Genomic DNA, 26,591 nt, shown 5'->3' on the forward strand with positions numbered 1-26,591 from the left:
AAGCTCTGTATGTACATGCAGCAATCACCTCCATATAAAAATCACTGCTCCTGAACAGCAGAGTTATGTTTACACAGCACAATCTGCTGCCCGGGAGCGATGATTGTGGTGTTCGTTCAACAGGTGATCTGCAGCACCTTTACACGGGCCCATTATCGAGAACAAGCATTTGTAGGAATCAACATCAGGCCATCTAAATCCCCCTTTAGGCCCTAATTCACACAATAGTATTTACGGTCAATGTGCTATCTAGACTGCCTGACATGATTTACATATCTGAAACTCGCAGTATGCACCATTCTTGTCCGATTTTCATCCGAGACTCATTCAATAGAAATATGCAGGTATCCACATACGTCAGTGTTTTGCAGACAAAGATCTGAATGGCTGTCTCAGTTACGCAGTGGACATGGTATTTGATTTTATTTTTAGCCAAAAGCCTGGAGTGGAATTTTTTTTAAAGTATACAGGAAAGACTGATACCATTCTCTTGTATCCACTTCTGTGTTTGGCTAAAAACCTGCATGTGTGATTCCAAAGGGGTTTTCTGGGATTATTATGGTTTTTAACAGCTATGCTCATGCAGTTGCTTACCTCATGCACATTTTCATCATTTTTTATTTTTTTTTGGACTCCCTAAATCTAAACAAATCACTCTGGATTGGTTCCATCCTGTATGTAGCACTTCCTGTTCCTGTATCCAACCAAACCCATGATGCACTTCTTAGTTTATAGCTCCTCCCACTCAGCCAGTTACATAGACACACCTGTATCATTGCCCCACACATGGACATAGGTGCAATAATGGTAAAAAAAAATTACCGTATTTTTCAATTTATAAGATGCACTTTTTCCCAAAAGCGAATATTAGTGAGCGCTTCCATTACGGAAGGGTCTAACATTGAGGGCTGATCTGACGTCTGATGGGGGTCTGACATGGAGGGCTGATGTGATGTCCTGATATTTATGGGGGTTTGATGTGATGTCCTGATATTTATGGGGGTCTGATCTGATGTCCTCATATTTATGGGGGTCTGATCTGAGGATCTGATATGGGGTCTGATGAAAAAAATTTTTTTCTTATTTTCCTCCTCTTAAACCTGGGGTGCGTCTTATCATTGGGTGCGTCTTATAAAGCGGAAAATACAATACATTACAAAATTACAGCTGCCTTTATAACCACTTGCCAACCACTGTACGACTTTATACGCCGTGGCAGTAGGCTAGTAACTGTAACAGTGTTGGCTTACATTATGATCTGCCGTATAAAAAGGGGTTAGGGTCCACGCTGCAATAAAGGTAAGCTTAGGGGTAACACAAAAATCACTGGTTCTTTTTATGCTGCTTCTTCCAATGTCCGCCTTATTCTTCCTCCTTCGCAGCGTCTTAGTCTCTGAACCAACGAGGGGTATTGAGTATGCTTCTCACGCAAAATCGTAATCTTGAACATCACATGGAACATATAAAAAAGCCCGACCTGGGTTTCGCTCCTGCTTCGTCTGGGGCATTTTAGTTTCCCTACCCCAGACTAAGCAGGAGCCACCATTCCATGTAGTGGGAAGCGGGGAAAAAATTCCAAATGGGATGGAATTGGAAAAAAACGCAATATCTCCACAGTTTTACGGGTTTTGTCCCTATGGCGTTCTTTTTGTGGCAAAACTGACCTGTGCCCTTCATTCTCTGGGTCAGTAAGATTACAATGATACTACTTATGTATAGGTTTTATATGTGCAAATACTTTAAAAAATATATTAAAACTTTGGGAAATTTTTTTTTTTTACATCACCATATTTTGACCCACATAACTTTTGTATACTAGAGATGAGAGAATTTCATATTTTGAAATTCGTTCACGCTTTGTTTGGTGGTAAAAGCAGAATGGTTACCACGGACCAAAACGCAATTCATTCCGTCATAATAGAAGTCTATGGCCTGCATAACGGATCCGTCCTGTTTCCATTATGCAGGAGAGGACGGATCCGTTATGCAGGCCATAGACTTCTATTATGACGGAATGAATAACGGAATGCCTCTAAAGGCATTCCGTCATAGAATTGCGTTATGGTCCGTAGTAACGGAATCCATAACGCAATTCTGCTTTTACCACTAAACTAAGCGTGAACAAATTTTATAACATGAAATTCGCTCATCTCTACTTATATCTACTGTGTGGGGGATAATTTTTTTGCGGGATGATCTGTAGTTTTTATTGATACCATTTTGTGCGTGTGTTTTAATTAATATAATTTTATTCAATTTTTTGGGGTAAGAGAAGTGATGAAAAACAGTAATTACACTTATTGGTAATTGTATTTCCTGGAAGTCTCCACGATGGCACCCTTGAGGGACAGGAAAAACACAGAGATTAAATTGCCCCTACCTACCTAACTCCTCAGTGATTTACCAAGAACCTCTCCTGGTTCTCTTTTTTTTTTTGGCGGGGGGGTTGGTGGTACGACATGGGGTGCCGTGGGTGTGGAAATACAATTACTAGTAAGTGTAATTACCGTTTTCCCTAGTCGTCTCCACGACGGCACCCTTGAGATATAACAGAGATGAACTGATTGGGGGGGGGGGGGGGGACGACTGCTGCCTGGAGGACTTTACGTCCAAATGTCAGATCTTTTGCGGGAAAAAACAACTACCCTATAATGACGAGTGAAAGTGTGAACAGATTTCCAGGTAGTAGCCTTACAAATACTTTCTAAAGAAGCTGAGGCCATTTAAGCCCAGAAGGCAGACATGCTTCGGGGCGAATGGGCTTTAATGCCTATAGAAGGTTTACCCGAAACTCTGTAAGCCTCAGCAACAGTTTGCCTAATCCATCTAGATATGGAACTTGCTGTTCCCTTTTTACCTTTATTAGGACCTGAAAATTGAAGGAAAAGATTCCTATCTTTCCTCCAGGATTCTCTTCTTTGAAGATAAAGGAGAACAGATCTTCTGACATCTAATTTGTGCAAATTTTCTTCTTTTCCATTACTGGGTTTATCACAAAAAGAGAATAATTATGTCCTGGGACCTATGGAAAGAGGACACTACTTTTGGTAGAAAGGTGGACTCTAATTTGACAACAAGCCTGTCTTCAAAAGATTGAAAATATGGAAAAATAGTGGAAAGTGCCTGTAACTCACATACCCTTCTGGCAGAAGTAATGGCCACCAAAAATATAGTTTTTATAGTTAAAAGGGGGGCCCATTAAAGCCATCAGGACTAAATTTAGATTCCTTGGAGGGACAAGATTGCGGATGATAGGACGTAATCGTTCTGCGGCTAAAAGGAATTTAGAAATGAATCTGTCTTCAGATAATTTGTAATCATAGAAAACACTTAGGCTGCAGCCTGAACTCTAAGGCCCCTTGCAGACGTGTGCGGATTAGGTCCGGATGCGTTGCGAATGCATTCAGTGAAAACTGCGCGATTTCACAAAGTCATTCAGTTTTGTCTGCGAACGCGTTCGGTTTTTATCGTGCGGGTGCAATGCGATTTAATGCGTTTTGCACGCACGTAATAAAAAACGGAATGTTTACAAACAACATCTCTTAGCAACCATCAGTGAAAAACGCATCACATCCGCACTTGCTTGGGTATGCGTTTTCACGCAGCCCCATTCACTTCTACAGGGCCAGCGTTGCGTGAAAATCACAGAATATAGAACATGCTGCGATTTTCATGCAACACAGAAGTGATGAGTGAAAACCAATGCACATGTACACAGCCCCATTAAAATGAATGGGTCCGGATTCCGTGCGGGCGCAATGCGTTCGCATCACGCATTGCACCCGCGCGGAATACTCGCTCGTGTGAAAGGGGCCTAAGAGTTCTGGGTTTAAAGGGAACCTGTCACCGGGATTTTGTGTATAGAGTTGAGGACATGGGTTGCTAGATGGCTGCTAGCACATCCGCAATACCCAGTCCCCATAGCTCTGTGTGCTTTTATTGTGTAAAAAAACCGATTTGATCCATATGCAAATTAACCTGAGATGTGTCCTGTCCCTGACTCATCTCCCTAAGGAATGAGAAAGACATAAAGCCGTAGTAAGAACCAGCATATAAGAAGGAAGATGACTGGGCCCAGGTCCTGATTACTCACCGTTTGAAGAGATGCTGAACCTGTATTAGCTGGGCTGCGATCCATGAAGATCCACAGAGAGAGGATCTGCAATCTCCCCGGCCACTTCCCATAATAACCCCTGCCATCTTATAAGGGCCGGCCGCGCGGGGCGCCGGCACGCTGAACTGAAACCGAAAGTGACGATATTCCTGTCACTTCCAGAGGGACGCAGGGCGAGTAAGGGCAAATTTACTTCCTCTAAGCCTCCATCACTAGCTCCACCTGTAAAGTTCTCACCCCCTTACGTCCTGTTTGTACTTACCTACGGCCCGCCGGAATACTGTACAGCCCTTAACCGGAAGTGGCCACATCCAAAATGGCGCTGAACGCCACCTGACACCTTCCAGCACCATTAGTCCCGATCGGAGAGGAGAAAGTATTGGGGACTTACACCAAGTGCATCGGCCCCAACAGCAGTTGTTTTCTGGCCAGGAAGGTAGGGAGCTGTGGGCTTTGCCTTCCTGAACTGCCGCCCCCATAAAATAGAAAAATATTCCAAAAGCAAACGATTTCCGCCTGTTCTCTCTACATGTCTTCTCCCGAACAGGGACAGGAAAAACACTGAGGAGCAAGGCCTCATGCACACGACCGGTGTTGTGTTCCGTTATGCAAAATGGGGTTCCGTTGTTCCATGATCCGTTTCCGTTTTTGTTTCCGTGTGTCTTCCTTTATTTTTGGAGGATCACCAGACATGAAGGACAGTAAAAAAAAAGTCTAAGTCAAGTTTGCCATGCAAATGATAGGAAAAAAACAGACGCGGATGACAATCTTGTGTGCCTCCGCGTTTTTTCACGGTCCCATTGACTTGAATGGGCCCGCGAACCGTTTTCCGTGAAAAAAATAGGAGAAGTTATATTTTTTTTACGGACTGGAACCACGGACGCGGATGACAAACGGTGCATTAGCCGAGTTTTCAACAGAAAATCACGAAAAACGGAATAAAACAACGGCATGAGGCCATAGACAGTGAATGGCAATTTAATCTCTCTACGTGTTTTTCCTGTCCCTGATAGGGCGGAGCTAAGCTCAAGGGTACCATCGTGGAGACGACTAGGGGAAATGGCGAATAGGCCATTTTGATACTTTTTCTGTTACACCATTGCCATATTGGAAAAATATTTTAATAGTACGGGCATTTTTCGGACATGGCGATTCCCATGATGTTTATATTTTTATAGCCTCCTTAGGAGGCTACCATGTCCACTTCTTTTTTTAAATTGAATATTACAATACTGCAAAAAGCAGTATAGTGATATGTGGATTAGGGGTGGGCGATATGGCTTAAAATCTATATTGCCATATAATTTTAAGCATGTGCGATATATATCGCGATATTTTGTTTTCTATATTGGGGGGGGGGGGGGGGGTGTTTAAACTTTTTTTTTTTTTACTTTTTATTTAAGAACTATTAGCCTCCTTAACCCCTTCCCATCTGGGCCCTCTGCCCCCTTCCTGACCAGGCCAAATTTTGCAAAACTGACATATCTCACTTTATGTGGTAATAACTTTGGAACGCCTTTATTTATCCAAGTCATTCAGAGATTGTTTTCTCGTGACACATTGTACTTCATGATAGTCATAAATTTGAGTCAAAATATTTCACCTTTATTTATGAAAAAATCCCAAATTTACCCAAAAATTTGAAAAATTCGCAATTTTCTAAATTTCAATTTTTCTGCTTTTAAAACAGAAAGTGATACCTCATAAAATATTTATTATTTAACATTCCCCATATGTCTACTTTATGTTGGCATCATTTTGGAAATGTCATTTTATTTTTTTAGGATGTTAGAAGGCTTAGAAGTTTAGAAGCAATTCTTCAAATTTTTAAGAAAATTGCCAAAACCCACTTTATAAGGACCAGTTCAGGTCTGAAGTCACTTTGTGGGGCTTACATAGTGGATACCCCCATAAATGACCCCATTGTAGAAACTACACCCCTCAAGGTATTCAAAACCGATTTTACAAACTTTGTTAACACTTTAGGCGTTCCACAAGAATTAAAGGAAAATGGAGATCAAATTTTTAAATTTCACTTTTTTTGGCAGATTTTCCATTTTAATCAATTTTTTTCTTTAACACATCGATGGTTAACAGCCAAACAAAACTCAATATTTATTACCCAGATTCTGCGGTTTACAGAAACACCCCACATGTGGTCATAAACTGCTGTATGGGCACACGGCAGGGCGCAGAAGGAAAGGAACTCCACATGGTTTTTAGATGCCATGTCCCATTTGAAGCCCCCTGATGCACCCTTACAGTAGAAACTCCCAAGAAGTGACCCCATTTTGGAAACTAGGGGATAAGGTGCCAGTTTTATTAGTACTATTTTTGGGTACATATGATTTTTTGATCATTCATTATAACACTTTATGGGGCAAGGTGACCAAAAAATTGGTTGTTTTAGCACAGTTTCTATTTATTTATTTTTACAGCGTTCACCTGAGGGGTTCAGTCAAGTGACATTTTTATAGAGCAGATTGTTACGGACGTGGCGATACCTAATATGTATACTTTTTCTCATTTATTAAAGTTTTACACAATAATAGCATTTTTGAAACCAAAAAATTATGTTTTAATGTGTCCATGTTCTGAGAGCTATAGTTTTTTTATTTTTTGAGAGATTTTCTTATGTAGGGGCTCATTTTTTGCGGGATGAGGTGACGGTTTTATTGGTACCATTTTGTGGGACATACGCGTTTTTGATCACTTGGTGTTGCACCTTTTGTGATGCAAGGTGACAAAAATTGCTTGTTTTGACACAGTTTTTTTTTTTTTTTTTTTTTTACGGTGTTCACCCAAGGGGTTAGGTCATGTGATATTTTTATAGAGCTGGTTTTTACGGACGCGGCAATACCTAATATGTATACTTTTTTTTATTTGTTTCACTTTAACACAATAATAGCATTTTTGAAACCAAAAAAATGATGTTTTAGTGTCTCCATGTTCTAAGAGCTATAGTTTTTTTATTTTTTGAGAGATTTTCTTATGTAGGGGCTCATTTTTTGTGGGATGAGGTGACGGTTTTATTGGTACCATTTTGTGGGACATACGCGTTTTTGATCACTTGGTGTTGCACCTTTTGTGATGCAAGGTGACAAAAATTGCTTGTTTTGACAGTTTTTTTTATTTATTTTTTACGGTGTTCACCCGAGGGGTTAGGTCATGTGATATTTTTATAGAGCTGGTTTTTACGGACGCGGCAATACTAAATATGTCTATTTTATTTTATTTTTTCTATTTTAAATTTTTTTTTTTATTCCTTACTTGGGATTTTTTTTTTTTTTACATGTGAAACTTTTTTTTATTTTATTTTTTCAACCCTTTATTTTATTTTTATTTTATTTTACACTTTTCGTCCCCCATAAGGTCATACAAGACCTCTGGGGGACATTTACTTCACTTTTTTTTTTTTTTTCACTGTTGATTTCTCCTGTAACTGGGGCTGACATAGTAGCCCCAGTTACAGGACAAATGCACCCCTATAGAGGCTGTACAGCAGCAATCCTGCGCTGTACAGCCTCACAGCAGGGCTGATCGAGGTCTCTGAGAGACTTCACACAGCCCCTGCACTCTCCGGTCACGGCGGTCACATGACCGCCGGGCCGGAACAGGAAGCGCACAGCTCGGTGAGCGCTGTGTCTGCAGCGATCGTGAAGGCAGGGACACCTGGGCACTGTCCCTGCCTTGTCTTAGGGTTGCCCTGCTGTCACTGACAGCGGGCAACCCGATCAGCAGCTGCACGATTAGCGTGCAGCTGCTATTTCTGACAGGACGTTTTAAAACGTGCTGTCAGAAATAGACGTCCACCCATAGGACGTTTATATCCTATGGGCGGACGTGAGGCGGTTAAGGGCTAGAACCCTTGTCATATTCACCCTAATAGAGCTCTATTAGGGTGAATAGGACTTTACACTCTCCCTGCTGCCCTGTGCTTTGTGCACACAAGAGCAGGGAGCTGACCATGGCAGTCAGCCTCTCATGTGCCCCCCAGCCCCTGATCCGCCCCCCAGCCCCTGATCCGCCCCCCAGCCTCTCATGTGCCCCCCAGCCACTCCCTCTTATCAGCCCCCTCTGGTAACTCAATCCCACCCCCCCTCCCTCCCCAGTATTAATCAATGGTGGCAGTGGCCACAGGGTCCCCCTCCTCCCCCCTTCATTGGAGGCAGTGGGCAGTTCCGATCGGTGTCCCAGCAGTGTAATGCTAGGGCTCCGATCAGTTACCATGGCAGCCAGGAGTCACGCTACTGAAGTCCTGGCTGCCATGGTATGTTAGTGAGCAGCATTATACTCACGTGCGCCGTGGCCGCCGGGCGCTCCTTCTCATGGGTCTGTGCAGCGCATTGCTAATGCTATAAGCATTAGCAATGCGCCGCACAGACAGAAGAAGGAGCGACCGGCGGCCACGGCGCACGTGAGTATAATGCTGCTCACTAACATACCATGGCAGCCAGGACTTCAGTAGCGTGACTCCTATCTGCCATGGTAACCGATCGGAGTCCCAGCAGTGTAATGCTGGGGCACCGATCGGTTATATGGCCGGCACATTCATTGGTGGCGCAGTGGCCACAGTCCCTCCCCTCCTCCTCCTACTCTGTTCTCATTGGTGGTCAGCGGCAGCCGCGCACAGTGGGGAGGGAGGGACTCCCTCCTTCTCCACTGTGGCGGCTCAGGAGAACATTGTGCGTGCCAAGAGCGCGATCATATCTCGGTCCGGTGATATAGGCAATAGGGATCGACCGATTATCGGTTTTACCAATATTATCGGCCGATATTCAGGATTTTGAACGTTATCGGCATCTATTTTGCCGATATACCGATAACGTATTGTGAACACAGAACGCGCTGCTCTCAGCGATCTCTGTGTTCCCTCAGTAGCACAGGGGAGAAGGAAGCAGTGTCTCCCTCCCCCTGTGCTGCTGCTGCCAATTAGAGGAGAGAGGACAAAAGAAGGGGAGGGGCTGTGGCCACCGCTCCACCAATGAATTTAAGTCTTTCATTAATTCATATACAGGAGGCGGGAGCTGGCTGCAGAATCACATAGCCGGCTCCCGGCCTCTATGAGCTGTAGCTGCGGTAGTTAACCCCTTAGGTGCCGCGGATCGCAGCTACCACTCATAGAGGTCGTGAGCCGGCTATGTGATTCTGCAGCCAGCTCCCGCCTCCTGTATATGAATTAATGAAAGACTTATCTTCATTGGTGGCGCAGTGCGCCCCCCCCAGTATTAATCATTGGTGGCGCAGTGCGCCCCCCACCCCCATCCCAGTATTAAAAACGTTGGTGGCGCAGTGCGCCCCCTCACCAAAGCCCTCCCCTAGTATTAATCATTGGTGGCAGTGGCCACAGGATCCCCTCTCCCCTGCTCCTCCGATCGGAGCCCCAGCAGTGTAAGCCTGGGGCTCCGATCGGTTACCATGGCAGCCAGGACGCTACTGAAGCCCTGGTTGCCATAGTCAGCTCCCTTGCTGCTGTGTGCACAAAGCACAGAGCAGCAGGGACAGTGTGAGATCCTATTCACCCTGATAGAGATCTATCAGGGTGAATAGGACAAGGGTTCTAGTCCCTAAGCGGGCTAAAAGTTAGTAAAAAAACAAAACAAAAAAACAATAATATTAAGTATAAATGAAAAAGAAAGATTTACAAAAGAATAAAAATACATGTTAACAATAAACATTAATTTTCAGCAGATTTGTGTAGGAAATATATTTTTTTCAAAAATGAAAATTCCCAGAATATCGGTATAAATTATCGGCTATCGGCCTGAAAGTTCACAAATTATCGGTATCGGCCCTAAAAAAAATCAATATTGGTCGATCCCTAATAGGCAATATGCACAAAATCCATATCGTGGCACAAATTTATATCGCATATCGCCCACCCCTAATGTGGATGCGGAACCATTCATTTCAATGGGTCCTCAAAAAAATCAGAAGGTACTCCGTGTGCATTCCGTTTCCGTATGTCCGTATTTCCGTTCCGCAAAACAATAGAATATGTCCTATTATTATCCACATTATGGCCAAGGATAGTACTGTTCTATTAGGGGCCAGCTGTTCCGTAAAATACGGAATGTACACGGACTTCATCCGTATTTTTTGCAGACCACAAAATACATACGGTCATGTGCATGAGCCCTTAGTCTGAGCTCCAAAGGTCTACTTGTGCAACATGTGCTGGGACACGTACTGACTTACGTGCGCAGCATACTGACGTGTAATAAGCGCTAGACACTGTGGCCGGGATGTGTTTTACTTGAACGCACATAACACGTCAGTACACGCCTATGTGCAGCCCGTTTTAGAAATTGTCAGCACTGTCAAGGGGTGCCACCACCCCTACGATATACCAGTATTTCACCCAACCCTAGTTCATGCAAACCAGAAAACCCCATTAAAGCAAACCTGTCCGTTGATTTTTGCTGCCCTCTTTCACACATCAGTAAATCTCACATTCCACCTTTAATTTTCCAAAGGAGCTATGGAAAATGAAAGGTGGAATCTGATTGGCTGCCCTGGACTACTAACCCAGTTCTACTTTACACCAGTTTGATAAATCTCCCCCTAAATGTTTTGGTCTTTATGGCAAAAATTTGCTAGTAAACTTTAATAGGTTCAATTCACACCACAAACATCTCTCCTGACACGTCTGTTTTAGTAACTGCTTGTATTCCCCATTCCTGTTGGCTCATTTAAGAGGATGTCCAGTTTTCTTATATTGATTACCTATCCTCAGGATTAGTCATCAATATCAGATGTTTAAAGAGACCGAATAGGATGGACCAACTGTATTTATACTGCTCCGCTGCTGGAATGTCGATGGCGAGCAGGTAAACAGTGAAGAGAATGCGATGCTCGTACGAGTCCCACGGTCGCTCCAAACAGCTGATCGGCAGGAGTGCCGGGAGTCAAACCCCTGCCCATCTGATATTAACCACTTAAGGACCACAGGTTTATACCCCCCTAAAGACCAGGCCCTTTTTTACAAATCGGCACTACACTACTTTCACCGTTTATTGCTCGGTCATGCAACTTACCACCCAAATGAATTTTACCTCCTTTTCTTCTCACTAATAGAGCTTTCATTTGGTGGTATTTCATTGCTGCTGACATTTTTACTTTTTTTGTTATTAATCGAAATTTAACAATTTTTTTGCAAAAAAATGACATTTTTCACTTTCAGTTGTAAAATTTTGCAAAAAAAAACGAGATCCATATAGAAATTTTGCTCTAAATTTATAGTTCTACATGTCTTTGATAAAAAAAAAATGTTTGGGTAAAAAAAAAATGGTTTGGGTAAAAGTTATAGCGTTTACAAACTATGGTACAAAAATGTGAATTTCCGCTTTTTGAAGCAGCTCTGACTTTCTGAGCACCTGTCATGTTTCCTGAGGTTCTACAATGGCCAGACAGTACAAACACCCCACAAATGACCCCATTTCGGAAAGTACACACCCTAAGGTATTCGCTGATGGGCATAGTGAGTTCATAGAACTTTTTATTTTTTGTCACAAGTTAGCGGAAAATGATGATTTTTTTTCTTTTATTTTTTTTTCTTACAAAGTCTCATATTCCACTAACTTGTGACAAAAAATAAAAACTTCTATGAACTCACTATGCCCATCACGAAATACCTTGGGGTCTCTTCTTTCCAAAATGGGGTCACTTGTGGGGTAGTTATACTGCCCTGGCATTCTAGGGGCCCAAATGTGTGGTAAGGAGTTTGAAATCAAATTCTGTAAAAAATGACCTGTGAAATCCGAAAGGTGCTCTTTGGAATATGGGCCCCTTTGCCCACCTAGGCTGCAAAAAAGTGTCACACATCTGGTATCTCTGTATTCAGGAGAAGTTGAGGAATGTGTTTTGGGGTGTCTTTTTACATATACCCATGCTGGGTGAGATAAATATCTTGGTCAAATGCCAACTTTGTATAAAAAAATGGGAAAAGTTGTCTTTTGCCAAGATATTTCTCTCACCCAGCATGGGTATATGTAAAATGACACCCCAAAACACATTCCCCACCTTCTCCTGAGTACGGCAATACCAGATGTGTGACACTTTTTTGCAGCCTAGGTGGGCAAAGGGGCCCATATTCCAAAGAGCACCTTTCGGATTTCACAGGTCATTTTTTACAGAATTTGATTTCAAACTCCTTACCACACATTCGGGCCCCTAGAATGCCAGGGCAGTATAACTACCCCACAAGTGACCCCATTTTGGAAAGAAGAGACCCCAAGGTATTCGCTGATGGGCATAGTGAGTTCATGGAAGTTTTTATTTTTTGTCACAAGTTAGTGGAATATGAGACTTTGTATGAAAAAAAAAAAAAAATAAATAAATCAGCATTTTCCACTAACTTGTGACAAAAAATAAAAAATTCTAGGAACTCGCCATGCCCCTCACGGAATACCTTGGGGTGTCTTCTTTCCAAAATGGGGTCACTTGTGGGGTAGTTATACTGCCCTGGCATTTTCCAGGGGCCCTAATGTGTGGTAAGTAGGTAAATGACCTGTGAAATCCTAAAGGTGCTCTTTGGAATATGGGCCCCTTTGCCCACCTAGGCTGCAAAAAAGTGTCACACATGTGGTATCGCCGTATTCAGGAGAAGTTGGGGAATGTGTTTTGGGGTGTCATTTTACATATACCCTTGCTGGGTGAGAGAAATATCTTGGCAAAAGACAACTTTTCCCATTTTTTTATACAAAGTTGGCATTTGACCAAGATATTTCTCTCACCCAGCATGGGTATATGTAAAATGACACCCCAAAACACATTCCCCAACTTCTCCTGAGTACGGCGATACCAGATGTGTGACACTTTTTTGCAGCCTAGATGCGCAAAGGTGCCCAAATTCCTTTTAGGAGGGCATTTTTAGACATTTGGATACCAGACTTCTTCTCACGCTTTGGGGCCCCTAGAATGCCAGGGCAGTATAAATACCCCACATGTGACCCCATTTTGGAAAGAAGACACCCCAAGGTATTCAATGAGGGGCATGGCGAGTTCATAGAAATTTTTTTTTTTTGGCACAAGTTAGCGGAAATTGATATTTTTTATTTTTTTCTCACAAAGTCTCCCGTTCCGCTAACTTGGGACAAAAATTTCAATCTTTCATGGACTCAATATGCCCCTCACGGAATACCTGGGGGTGTCTTCTTTCCGAAATGGGGTCACATGTGGGGTATTTATACTGCCCTGGCATTCTAGGGGCCCTAAAGCGTGAGAAGAAGTCTGGAATATAAATGTCTAAAAAATTTTACGCATTTGGTTTCCGTGAGGGGTATGGTGAGTTCATGTGAGATTTTATTTTTTGACACAAGTTAGTGGAATATGAGACTTTGTAAGAAAAAAAATAAATAATAATTCCGCTAACTTGGGCCAAAAAAATGTCTGAATGGAGCCTTACAGAGGGTGATCAATGACAGGGGGGTGATCAATGACGGGGGGTGATCAATGACGGGGGGTTGATCAATGACGGGGGGGTGATCAGGGAGTCTATATGGGGTGATCACCACAGTCATTGATCATGCCCCTGTAAGGCTTCATTCAGACGTCCGGATGCGTTTTGCGGATCCGATCCATCTATCAGTGGATCCGTAAAAATCATGCGGACGTCTGAATGGAGCTTTACAGGGGGGTAATCAATGACAGGGGGGTAATCAATGACAGGGGGGTGATCAGGGAGTCTATATGGGGTGATCACCACAGTCATTGATCACGCCCCTGTAAGGCTTCATTCAGACGTCCGGATGCGTTTTGCGGATCCGATCCATCTATCAGTGGATCCGTAAAAATCATGCAGACGTCTGAATGGAGCTTTACAGGGGGGTAATCAATGACAGGGGGGTAATCAATGACAGGGGGGTGATCAGGGAGTCTATATGGGGTGATCACCACAGTCATTGATCACGCCCCTGTAAGGCTTCATTCAGACGTCCGGATGCGTTTTGCGGATCCGATCCATCTATCAGTGCATCCGTAAAAATCATGCGGACATCTGAATGGAGCTTTACAGGGGGGTAATCAATGACAGGGGGGTGATCACCACAGTCATTGATCATGCCCCTGTAAGGCTTCATTCAGACGTCCGGATGCGTTTTGCGGATCCGATCCATCTATCAGTGGATCCGTAAAAATCATGCGGACGTCTGAATGGAGCTTTACAGGGGGGTAATCAATGACAGGGGGGTAATCAATGACAGGGGGGTAATCAATGACAGGGGGGTGATCAATGACAGGGGGGTGATCAATGACAGGGGGGTGATCACCACAGTCATTGATCACGCCCCTGTAAGGCTTCATTCAGACGTCCGGATGCGTTTTGCGGATCCGATCCATCTATCAGTGGATCCGTAAAAATCATGCGGACGTCTGAATGGAGCTTTACAGGGGGGTAATCAATGACAGGGGGGTAATCAATGACAGGGGGGTGATCAGGGAGTCTATATGGGGTGATCAGGGGCTAATAAGGGGTTAATAAGTGACGGGGGGGGGTGTAGTGTAGTGTAGTGGTGCTTGGTGCTACTTTACTGAGCTACCTGTGTCCTCTGGTGGTCGATCCAAACAAAGGGGACCACCAGAGGACCAGGTAGCAGGTATATTAGACGCTGTTATCAAAACAGCATCTAATATACCTGTTAGGGGTTAAAAAAAACACATCTCCAGCCTGCCAGCGAACGATCGCCGCTGGCAGGCTGGAGATCAACTCTCTTACCTTCCGTTCCTGTGAGCGCGCGCGCCTGTGTGCGCGCGTTCACAGGAAATCTCGGCTCACGCGAGATGACGCCTATTGGCGTTAGTGTGACCTGGGAGCGCCGCAGAAATGACGCCTTTCGGCGTTAGCGTGGCGGCAAGCGGTTAAATATAGGTAAGATGACATATACATAGTGAGAATTTGCTGGTTTGTACATGGACAGTACACCTGCGCCCTGTGCACGCCATCACAGACAAAAAATGCGCTCCCCCTCCATTACGGGTAGATACTGCCGCTGCTGTACACCATTACGGTAGATACTGCCGCTGCGGTACACCATTACGGGTAGATACTGCCGCTGCGGTACACCATTACGGGTAGATACTGCCGCTGCGGTACACCATTACGGGTAGATACTGCCGCTGCTGTACACCATTGCGGGTAGATACTGCCGCTGCTGTACACCATTGCGGGTAGATACTGCCGCTGCTGTACAACATTACGGGTAGATGCTGCTGTACACCATTACGGGTAGATACTGCCGCTGCTGTACACCATTACGGGTAGATACTGCCGCTGCTGTACACCATTACGGGTAGATACTGCCGCTGCGGTACACCATTACGGGTAGATACTGCCGCTGCGGTACACCATTACGGGTAGATACTGCCGCTGCTGTACACCATTACGGGTAGATACTGCCGCTGCTGTATCAACGGCAGTATCTACCCGTAATGGTGTACAGCAGCGGCAGTATCTACCCGTAATGGTATACAGCAGCGGCAGTATCTACCCGTAACGGGTAGATACTGCCACTGCTGTACACCATTACGGGTACAGTGAGGAACAGAAGTATTTGAACACCCTGCAATTTTGCCACTTAGACCCCTCCATGATTTCTGAAATTCACATTGTAGGTGCATTCCTACTCAGAGACAGAATCAATAAAATAAAAAAATCAGGAAATCACATTGTATAATTTTTTAAGAATTTATTTGTCTTGCACTGCTGAACATAAGTATTTGAACACCTGAGAAATAGCAAGAGTTCTGGCTCTCAAAGACCTGTTACTGTGCCTTTAAAAAGTCCACCTCTACTCCACTTATTAATCTAACTTAGTAGCACCAGTCTGAGCCCTTTAAAGACCCCTGTCCACCCCACAGTCAGTCAGACGCCAACTACTACCATGGGCAAGACCAAAGAGCTGTCAAAAGACACCAGAGACAAAATTGTGGACCTCCACAAGGCTGGAAAGGGCTACAGGGCAATTGCCAAGCAGCTTGGTGAAAATAGATCAACTGTTGGCGCAATTGTTAGAAAATGGATGAGGCTAAAGACGACTGTCAGTCTCACTCGGACTGGGGCTCCATGCAATATCTCACCTCATGGGGTATCACTGATAAAAAAAGGTGAGAAAATCAGCCCAGAACTACAAGGGAGGAGCTGGTCAATGACATGAAGAGAGCTGGGACCACAGTTTCAAAGGTCACTGTCGGTAGAGCACTACGCCGTCATGGTTTCAAATCATGCATTGCACAGAAGGTTCCCCTGCTCAAGTCATCACATGTCTAGGCCCGTCTGAAGTTTGCCAATGGCCATCTGGATGATCCAGAGGAGGCATGGGAGAAAGTCATGTGGTCAGATGAGACCAAAGTAGAACTTTTTGGTCTAAACTTCACTCGTCGTGTTTGGAGGAAAAAAAAAGGATGAGTTGCATCCCAAGAACACCATCCCTACTGTGAAGCATGGGGGTGGTAACATCATGCTTTGGTGGTGGTTTTCTGCGAAGAGGACAGGACGACTTCACTGTATTAAGGAGAGGATGAATAGGGCCATTTATTGAGAGATTTTGAGCAACAACCTCCTTCCCACACTCAGAGCATTGATGATGGGTCCTGACTGGGTCTTCCAACATGACAACGACCCGAAGCACACAGCCAGGATAACCAAGGAGTGGTTCCGTAAGAAGCATATCAAGATTCTGGAGTGGCCAAGCCAGTCTCCAGACCTAAATCCAATAGAACATCTTTGGAGGGAGCTGAAACTCAGTGTTGCTCAGCAACAGCCCCGAAACCTGACAGATCTAGAGGAGATCTGTGTGGAGGAGTGGGCCAAAATCCCTGTTGCAGTGTGTGCAAACCTGGTCAAGAAGTGCACAAAACGTTTTACCTCTGTAATTGCAAACAAAGGCTTCTGTGCCAAAAATGAACACAGATTTTCTCAGATGTTCAAATACTTATGTTCAGCAGTGCAAGCCAAATTAATTCTTTAACCCCTTAAGGGCTCGGCCCTATTTCACCTTAAGGACCAGGCCAATTTTTGCAAATCTGACCAGTGTCACTTTAAGTGCTGATAACTTTAAAACGCTTTGACTTATCCAGGCCATTCTGAGATAGTTTTTTCGTCACATATTGTACTTCATGACACTGGTAAAATGAAGTCAAAAGAATTCATTTTTATTTATATAAAAAAAAAGATTTACCAAAAATTTTTAAAAAATTGCAAATTTCCAAGTTTCAATTTCTCTATGTCTATAATACATAGTAATACCTGCAAAAATAGTTATTACTTTACATTCCCCATATATCTACTTCATGTTTGGATCATTTTGGGAATGATATTTTATTTTTTGGGGATGTTACAAGGCTTAGAAGCAAATCTTGAAATTTTTCAGAAATTTTCAAAAACCCAATTTTTAGGGACCAGTTTAGGTCTGAAGTCACTTTGCGAGGCTTACATAATAGAAACCACCCAAAAATGACCCCATTCTATAAACTACACCCCTCAAGGTATTCAAAACTGATTTTACAAACTTTGTTAACCCTTTAGGTGTTCCACAAGAATTAATGGAAAATAGAGATACAATTTCAAAATTTCACTTTTTTGGCAGATTTTCCATTTTAATAATTTTTTTCCAGTTACAAAGCAAGGGTTAACAGCCAAACAAAACTCAATATTTATGGCCCTGATTCTGTATTTACAGAAACACCCCATATGTGGTTGTAAACTACTGTACGGGCACATGGCAGGGCGCAGAAGGAAAGGAATGCCATACGGTTTTTGGAAGGCAGATTTTGCTGAACTGTTTTTTTTGACACCATGTCCCATTTGAAGCCCCCCTGCTGCACCCCTAGAGTAGAAACTCCATAAAAGTGACCCCATCTAAGAAACTACACCCCTCAAGGTATTCAAAACAGATTTTACAAACGTCGTTAACCCTTTAGGTGTTCCACAAGAGTTATTGGCAAATGGAGATGAAATTTCAGAATTTCAATTTTTGGGCAAATTTTCCATTTTAATCCATTTTTCCCAGTAACAAAGCAAAGGTTAACAGCCAAACAAAACTCAATATTTATGGCCCTGATTCTGTAGTTTACAGAAACACCCCATATGTGGTCGTAAACAGCTGTACGGGCACACAGCAGGGCGCAGAAGGAAAGGAATGCCATACGGTTTTTGGAAGGCAGATTTTGCTGGACTGGTTTTTTTGACACCATGTCCCATTTGAAGCCCCCCTGACGCACCCCTAGAGTAGAAACTAGGGTTGGGCAATATAACGGTATCATGATATACCGCGGTATTAAAAAAACGGCGATATGGCGATATCGCTGTTTCCTAATTACCGCGGTATTTTGTGATGTCATAGAAGCGGTGATGTGCGCTGACCACTTCTAAATCTGCGGCCGCCCGCCCCAGCATGAACCAATACTGGACATTTGCAGAGTACTTGTACTCGTGCAAATGCCCCCGATACCTGCTGGCCGCTTGCGGCGGCGCTCTTAGCAGATCGGCGTGGGGGAAGGAATTCTGTGACTCGCATTCCCGGATCACAGCGTCCTGTCAGAGGTCGGGTGCCGGGAATGTTCTTCAGTCTCTGCATTGGTGGCAGTGCACCCCCCCTCCCTCCCCCAGTATTAATAATTGGTGGCAGTGGCCACAGGGTCCTCCCCCTCCCCCCCATTATTGGTGGCAGTGGGCAGTTCCGACCGGAGTCCCAGCAGTGTAATGCTGGGGCTCCGATCGGTTACCATTGCAGCCAAGATGCTACTGAAGTCCTGGCTGCCATTGGTGGCAGTGGGCAGTTCCGATTGGAGTCCCATCAGTGTAATGCTGGGGCTCCAGTAGCGTCATGGCTACCATGGTAACCGATCGAAGTCCTGGCTGCCATGGTATGTTAGTGAGCAGCATTATACTCACGTGCGCCGTGGCCGCCAGGCGCTCCTTCTTCTCATAGGTCTGTTCGGCGCATTGCTAATGCTATAAGCATTAGCAATGCGCCACACAGACAGAAGAAGGAGCGCCCGGCGGCCACGGCGCACGTGAGTCTAATGCTGCTCACTAACATACCATGGCAGCCAGGACTTCGATCAGTTACCATGGTAGCCAAGACGCTACTGGAGCCCCAGCATTACACTGCTGGGACTCCGATCGGAACTGCCTACTGCCACCAATGATGGGAGGGGGACCCTGTGGCCACTGCCACCAATGATTAATACTGGGGGTGGGGGGGGTTGAGTTACCAGAGGGGGCTGATAAGAGGGAGAGGCTGGGGGGCACATAAGAGGCTGATCAGAGGCTGGGGGCACATGAGAGGCTGATCAGAGGCTGTAAGCGCTCACTATGACCCGGCGCTGTGTGACGTCAGGATCCAGTGCAGCGTGCGGAGAAGAAGAGGGAGGAGCTGTGGAGCGGCACCCCTATAGGAAAGGCAAATATTTTATTTCACTGGCGCTGGGAACATGGCACTGAAGGGGGACGGATGGCATGGAGGGGCAGATGGCAGTGAAAGACATGGAGGGGCTGATCTGGCGGCACTGGGGGACATGGAGGGGCTGATCTGATGGCACTGGGGGACATGGAGGGGCTGATCTGATGGCACTGGGGGACATGGCAATGGGTGGCATGGAGGGGCTGAAGGCACTGGGGGATAGTGGAGCTGATGGCACTGGGGAAACTGATGCACTTGTGCTGATCGCACAGGGGGGAACGAAGGGTGTTGGGGACTGATGTCAGGGGGGGTCTGATGAGTTTTTATAAAGGAAAACAGTCTATTAGTTTATTTTTTATAATTAATCGAGTATTCTAATAAGAAAAAATTATCGATAGAATACTCAATCACTAAAATAATCGTTTACTGCAGCCCTAGTTTCGGGTATGTACTACAGCTGGCACATGCTATTTAAGGTATATATCGTGGCTGGCACAAACCATTTCGGGTATGTACTGCGGAGGGCACACACTATTCAGGTATAAACTGCAGTGGGCACACACTATTTCAGGTATGTACTGCGGAGGGCACACACTATTTCGGGTATGTACTGCGGAGGGCACACACTATTTTGGGTATGTACTGCGGAGGGCACACACTATTTCGGGTATGTACTGCGGAGGGCACACACTATTTCGGGTATGTACTGCGGAAGGCACACACTACTGCTTATTATTTTGGAAGAAGAAAGGTCTGTCAGCAATTTGCAGGGGTGCAACTCTGTGGCCTGTGCTTTGGTAGCTACAACTATTTCCAGAAACCTCACAGAACATGGACACAGTGTGACATCAGTTTGTGAGATCTGCCATCTACATGGAGCTAGCACCCGCTTTGATGTCCTAGTCATGACCTCAGCACACGAACCAGCACCTGTCTGCAGCACTCACACAACCCAACACTGCGCAACTGATTCACCTTTTCTTTCTCTAGCCCACCTTCCTCGTCCGCCATTTTGGTGGGCAATCCCGAGCCGACCTTCAAATTTCCAACCTGTCAAAACAACAGAGACGAAGAGAAGGATAGAGCGTCTCGTGCGCGCCTCTCGCCCTAGAACTCGGGAGGTCACTCTCACTGGTTAGAGGAGGCGGAGCTTGGCGTGTCATTGTCGGTATAAACAGAGCGATGAGAACTGGGAGGGGTCGGAGGGTGACGTCATGAGGAGAGGCTGCAGTCAGTGTGTGACTGTGGTGTTAGGTATTGTAGTGCCCCATACCATCCTGCCAGAAAGGACCAGAACAGCTATACCACATTTATATTGTTTGTCTTCTGTTTTAATATTTTAAAAAATAAAAACTCAATTTTGGAGTTGGTAAGTGAATGGGTCCGCGATCCGCTGCGGCTGCCCCACGGACTGTGCTCGTGCATTGCGGCCCGCATTTTGCGGGCCGCAGCATGACCACAGGGCGCACACGCCTTTCGATTTTCTGTTTTTTACTGTCTGCCTTCTTGGAGCCATAGCTTTTTAATTTTTCTGTTAGCATACCCATATGAGAATTTTTTTTCTTTTGCAGGACATGTTGTACTGTCTAATGGCACCATTTAATAATGCATACGATAGTAGTGGGGAGCTAAAAAAAAATCCAAGTAGGATGAAAATGGGGAAAAAACACAATTCTGCAACAGTTTTATGTTGTTTTTTTTTTTTTACGGCATTCACTATACGGTAACACTGACCCGCTACTTTCATTCTCCAGGTCAGTACGATTATGTATAGTTTTTCTTGCATTTGTATACTGAAAAAATAAATAAAAACCTTGAAAAAAAAATGTTTTTGTCGCCATATTCGGACACCTACCGTATTTTTCGCCCAATAAGATGCACCTGCCCACAAGACGCATCTAGGTTTTTGAGGAGGAAAATAAGAAAAAAAATATTTTGAACCAGGTGTGCTTTTGGTGGGCTTTGAACTAATGGTAGCCTGTGAATGACACTGTTATGGGGGTCTGTGGCCGACACTGTTATGGGGGCGTCTGTGGATGGCACTGTTATGGGGGCATCTGTGGATGGCATGACACTGCTATGGGGGGGATCTGTGGATGACAGATAAATAGCATCTTATGCTATTTGACATCCACAGCTCCCCCCCCATAACAGTGTCAGCCACTGTGAATGACCCCCAATACAGGGGGTGGGGGCTGGCATCTATACTAGTTTTTAAATGGCAGCGGGGCTCAGTGCAGTCAATGTATTCCATTGCACCGGGCCCCGCTCACTGTACTAATGGTATCTACTGTAACTGCAGGCATGCAATGGTTAACTATAGATATGTTCGATCCAGCGCTGAGACTTACGATCATAGCAGGCTGGGCGGGCGGGCGGGCACTGGCAGCGTAACTTCCTACGTCACAAGCCTGCGCCACCTACTTCATTCATAAAGTGGGCGGAGCAGGCACGTGACGTAGGAAGTTACGCTGCCAGTGCCCGCCCGCCCTCCCAGCCTCCTGCCTCCAGCCTGCTATGATCGTAAGTACAGGCTGCTCAGGGCTGGATCGAACATATCTATAGTTAACCATTGCCTGCCTGCAGTTACAGTAGATACCATTAGTACAGTGAGCGGGGCCCGGTGCAATAGAATACAGTGACTGCACTGGGCCCCGCTACCATTGCAAAACTAAAGGCCGGTCCCCAGCCCCTCCTCCCCCCTCGCTGATAAACACTCCGGCCGCGCTGTGCAGCTTGCGGTCGGCGGTGTATCAGTGTAAAAATGGTAGCCTTCGCCCCATAAGACGCACTGCCATTTTCCTCCCACTTTTGGGGGGGGAGTGCGTCTTATAGGGCGAAAAATACAGTATATCTTTTTTGTAGTTATATGTATGGAGCTGTGTGAGGGTGATCTATACTATTCATTGATGGGGTGTGTACAACTTTTTCATCCCTTTTTATTTAATTTTCTTTGTGGGAGGAATATCGACCTTTTTTACTTTTCCCCATTTCGCCATTTGCTGTATGGGATAAATATTTTTAGATCTTAATAGTATAGAAGTTTTTGCACGTAGGGATGCCCATGATGTGATTTTTTTAATGTATTTTGATTTTCATTTTGTGGAAAGGGGGGTGATTTCATTTTTTTTTTATATTTTTAAAAAACCTTTTTTTTTTATACTCATTCTTATAGTTCCCATAGGAAGTCTATAGCATTGGAGTCTACGAGGATTTTACTATGTTCCTATGGAGCCCTGCCACAGGCAGTGACTTCATAGGAACTGATGTGTGGCAGCATCGTATTATTGGGTAATACAGAGGCTTCCGCACACACACTCCGGCATCCCCGATCCTCGCTGGGGGGAGCCAGAGCACACCTGAAAGCACATGCTTCTGGGTTTTTGTGCCTCCAGATGTCGTGGTCACATTTGATCATGGCATCTGAAGGGTTAAAAGTCAGCCATTGGCATTACTGCTGGTTGCGAATATTAGGCACGGGTGTATGTGTGTGAAACAGCAGGCACCTGGTTGCTAGCTTTAAAGACCCAACATGTGACGTACTAGTATGTCACATGTCGAGAAGGGGTTAATTTATCCCCCAGTTGCATCAGATGCGGCTCAGTTATTAAGAAGGACACTTCTCTTAATAATTGAGTAGATTTCAGGTATGGCAGTTTCATGGCGTAGTTATAATAAATGGGTCAGATCATAAGCGTGCGCACGGGGTGTGCCTGGGCACACCCTAATCATCACCTCCGTGCTGCACTGCCATCTGCCGACTCCTGATCCGATCCTTCACATAGGATTCAGGCTAGTGGTCTGAAGCCTATGAGACAGTAGAGCGCTAGAATGGAGTTGTTCATGGGAGGTATGATGTCGGAGGAAGAGGCGGAGTCTCATCATACAGGGGGCGGGGCCTCAAGATGTGCAGGAGGTTCAACAGAGCAGGTTGTTGGAGAGAGGAGCAGAAGCTGCAGGTCAGTATGTGGAGGAGAAGATTGACTATTATGTGTACTTGGGGGGCTTTTTGCAGGGGCTGAAGGGAGGAGGAATAATCCTTGTACTAGAGACTGTATGCTAGAGGGGTCTGAAGAGAGGGGGTGAAGTGACATTATTTACATGGGGACTGTATGCTGGAGGGGCTGAAGGCAGAGAGAGTGATGTATTTTACATGGGACTGTATGCTGGAGGGGCTGAAGGCAGGAGGGGTGATATTATTTGACATGGGGACTGTATGGTGGAAGGGCTGAAGGCAGGGGGAGTTTTGTATTTTACATGGGACTGTATGTTGGAGGGGCTGAAGGCGGGGAGTGATGTATTTTACATGGGACTGTATGCTGGAGGGGCTGAAGGCAGGGGAGTTTTGTATTTTACATGGGACTGTATGCTGGAGGGGCTGAAGGGCACCATAATTATTACTATTCGGATCCTCCATTCACATGTCCGTAGTGTAATTTTCGGATCCGCAATACACCCGGCCGGCACCCCCATAGAACAGCCTATTCTTGTCCGCAGCTGCTGACAAGAATAAGACATGTTCTAATTTTTTCCAGAGCCGCGGACTGGAAGTCTGGCAGGCCACTCCGGAAATGCGGATGCGAAGAGCACAATTGCAGAATGGATGCGGACACATTCTGCGGACGTGTGAATGGAGCCTAATACGGGGGGGGGGGCATTATAATATTAATAATAATATTAACACAGAGGGGCCAGTATATATTATAATTACACAGAGGGCATTATACTTATGGGCACTACGTGTGGAGGAGAGGTCTGTTATCTGAGGATGATAGTAAAGTGAGACGTCTAAAAAAAATTCTGTGAAACTATGCAAAGACGCGGCTGAAAGAAGGTATCATGGCGGTCTTATCTCCGAATGAAGACGTTGAGGAAATTATACATCACAGGAGACGTCACTGGATGCAACAGGTATGTTCTGCTGTACTCTACTGTATAGTGTGTACCATTATATGTAATATCCATACACATATCTGTTTGGGGGGGGTGGCTACAGGGCCGGTGCAAGGGTTTTTGCCGCCCTAGGCAAGATAAAAATTGCCGCCCCCCCCCCCCCACCTTATCAGATGATCTGCCCATATCATGACATCACATATGTTCCACCCCTTTCTCAGCTTTTAAATTAAAAGAACTGCTATGTTTCCCTTACGGTTAATCCAGCTTCTTGTAGCTGTCTCTTTTTGCGGAACGGAATTGCGGACCCGGATCCGCAATTCCGATCCTGAAAAAAATAGAACATGTCCTATTCTTGTCCGCAATAGCGGACAAGAATAGGCATATTCTCTTAGTGCCGGCAATGTGCGGTCCGCAAAATGCGGAACGCACATTGCCGCTGTCCGTGTTTTGTGGATCCGCAAAACACGTTGCGGATGTGTGAATGGACCCTAAATGTGAGGTAAATTAGTTTCCAATGTAGTATTAATAACTAAACAGTTACATAATAAACATATTGCATTGTCTACTTACCACCAGGACAATAAGATGATCTGGTCACTGGCTGCAGTCTGGATCTTGGGACCCCCTTGTCACTCTCATTCTACCCCCCTCCCTTGTCACTCTCATTCTACCCCCCTCCCTTGTCACTCTCATTCTACCCCCCTCCCTTGTCACTCTCATTCTACCCCCTCCCTTGTCACTCTCATTCTACCCCCCTCCCTTGTCACTCTCATTCTACCCCCCTCCCTTGTCACTCTCATTCTACCCCCCTCCCTTGTCACTCTCATTCTACCCCCCTCCCTTGTCACTCGCATTTTACACCCCTCCCTTGTCACTCATTTTTCCACCCCCTTGTCACTCACATTTTACCCCCCCCTTGTCACTCACATTTTACCCCCCCTTGTCACTCTCATTTTACACCCCCCCTCCTCACTTGTCACTCTCATTTTACACCCCCCCTCCTCACTTGTCACTCTCATTTTACCCCCCCTTGTCACTCTCATTTTACCCCCCTCCCTTGTCACTCTCATTTTACACCCCCCCTCCTCACTTGTCACTCTCATTTTACACCCCCCCTTGTCACTCATTTTACACCCCCCCTCCCTTGTCACTCTCATTTTACACCCCCCCCCCCCCCCCTCTTGTCACCTCTAGTGTAGCGTGGCCGAGCTCTGTTCGGTCCGCGGTACAGAAGCATTTGTTTCCTGTACCCGGCCGGACTGAAAGGAAGTGCACACTAAGTGAGCACTTCCTGCCAGTCCGGCCGGGTACAGGAAACATAAGCTCCTGTACCGCGGACCGAACAGAGCTCGGCCACGCTACATTAACAACTGCAGTAGCACAGAGCATACAGAGCAGGTGCAGGCAGGCTGCGCAGCACTGAGCCGGCGGCCGGAGATTCTTTAGAGCGGCAAGCGCTCAGGAGGTGCAGCATGAGGGGCGCCGCCGGCCGGCCGGCCGGCCGCCCGAACTTATATAACCAACTTTTTTTCATTTTTTTTTTTTACACCGCAAAAGGGCGCCCCCTGCTAAATGGCGCCCTAGGCGACTGCCTAAGTCGCCTTACTGGTGGCGCCGGCCCTGGGTGGCTATAGGATTTGGCCCACACTGCCGAAGTCTGGCCCAAGACTTCAGGTCACACTGTGCGTGTTCTGAATTCTGGGGCCTCACACCCATCTACTACATTATCTGTACTCAGAGAGTTACCACTGTGTCATCTGTGGTGTTACATAGGACTGCAGGAGATATCTACTACACTATCTGTACTCAGAGAGTAATCACTGTTATCTGTGGTGTTACATAGGACTGCAGGTGACATACATGATCTGTACTCAGTTATCACTGTTCTCTGTGGTGTTACATAGGACTGCAGGTAATATATCCTACATTATCTGTACTCAGAGAGTTATCCCTGTTATCTGTGGTGTTACATAGGACTGTAGGTGACATGTACTGCATTATTTGTAAAAAAAAAAAAAAAGGGCGTGTCCACAGGTTGGGGGGGGTGCAATACTTGGCTTGCCCCGGGTACTGGCAACCCACGGTACGCCACTGGACCTCTGCCCTAGCTAAGAGTGACCCACCATTTAATTTAGTTATATAACGTTAAGTTAACGCATAAAGTATGTTCCCTGTTGCTT

The 26,591-nt window shown here is 45.4% G+C and overlaps 1 protein-coding gene across 1 annotated transcript in view; it reads right to left on the reverse strand.

Moving 5' to 3' along the window:
• The window catches only part of LOC120998679 (cytochrome c oxidase assembly protein COX20, mitochondrial), a 30,531-nt gene extending 9,891 nt beyond the window's left edge, over nt 1-20,640 (reverse strand). The window contains exon 1 of the mRNA XM_040429450.1: nt 20,491-20,640. Within this exon, the coding sequence (XP_040285384.1) occupies nt 20,491-20,526 (36 nt within the window). The 5' untranslated portion in view covers nt 20,527-20,640. The remainder of the gene's footprint in view (nt 1-20,490) is intronic.
• Nucleotides 20,641-26,591: the final 5,951 nt, after the last annotated feature.

This window comes from Bufo bufo, chromosome 4 (genome assembly GCF_905171765.1).
Source record: "Bufo bufo chromosome 4, aBufBuf1.1, whole genome shotgun sequence".
NCBI classification, from domain to species: Eukaryota; Metazoa; Chordata; class Amphibia; order Anura; family Bufonidae; genus Bufo; species Bufo bufo.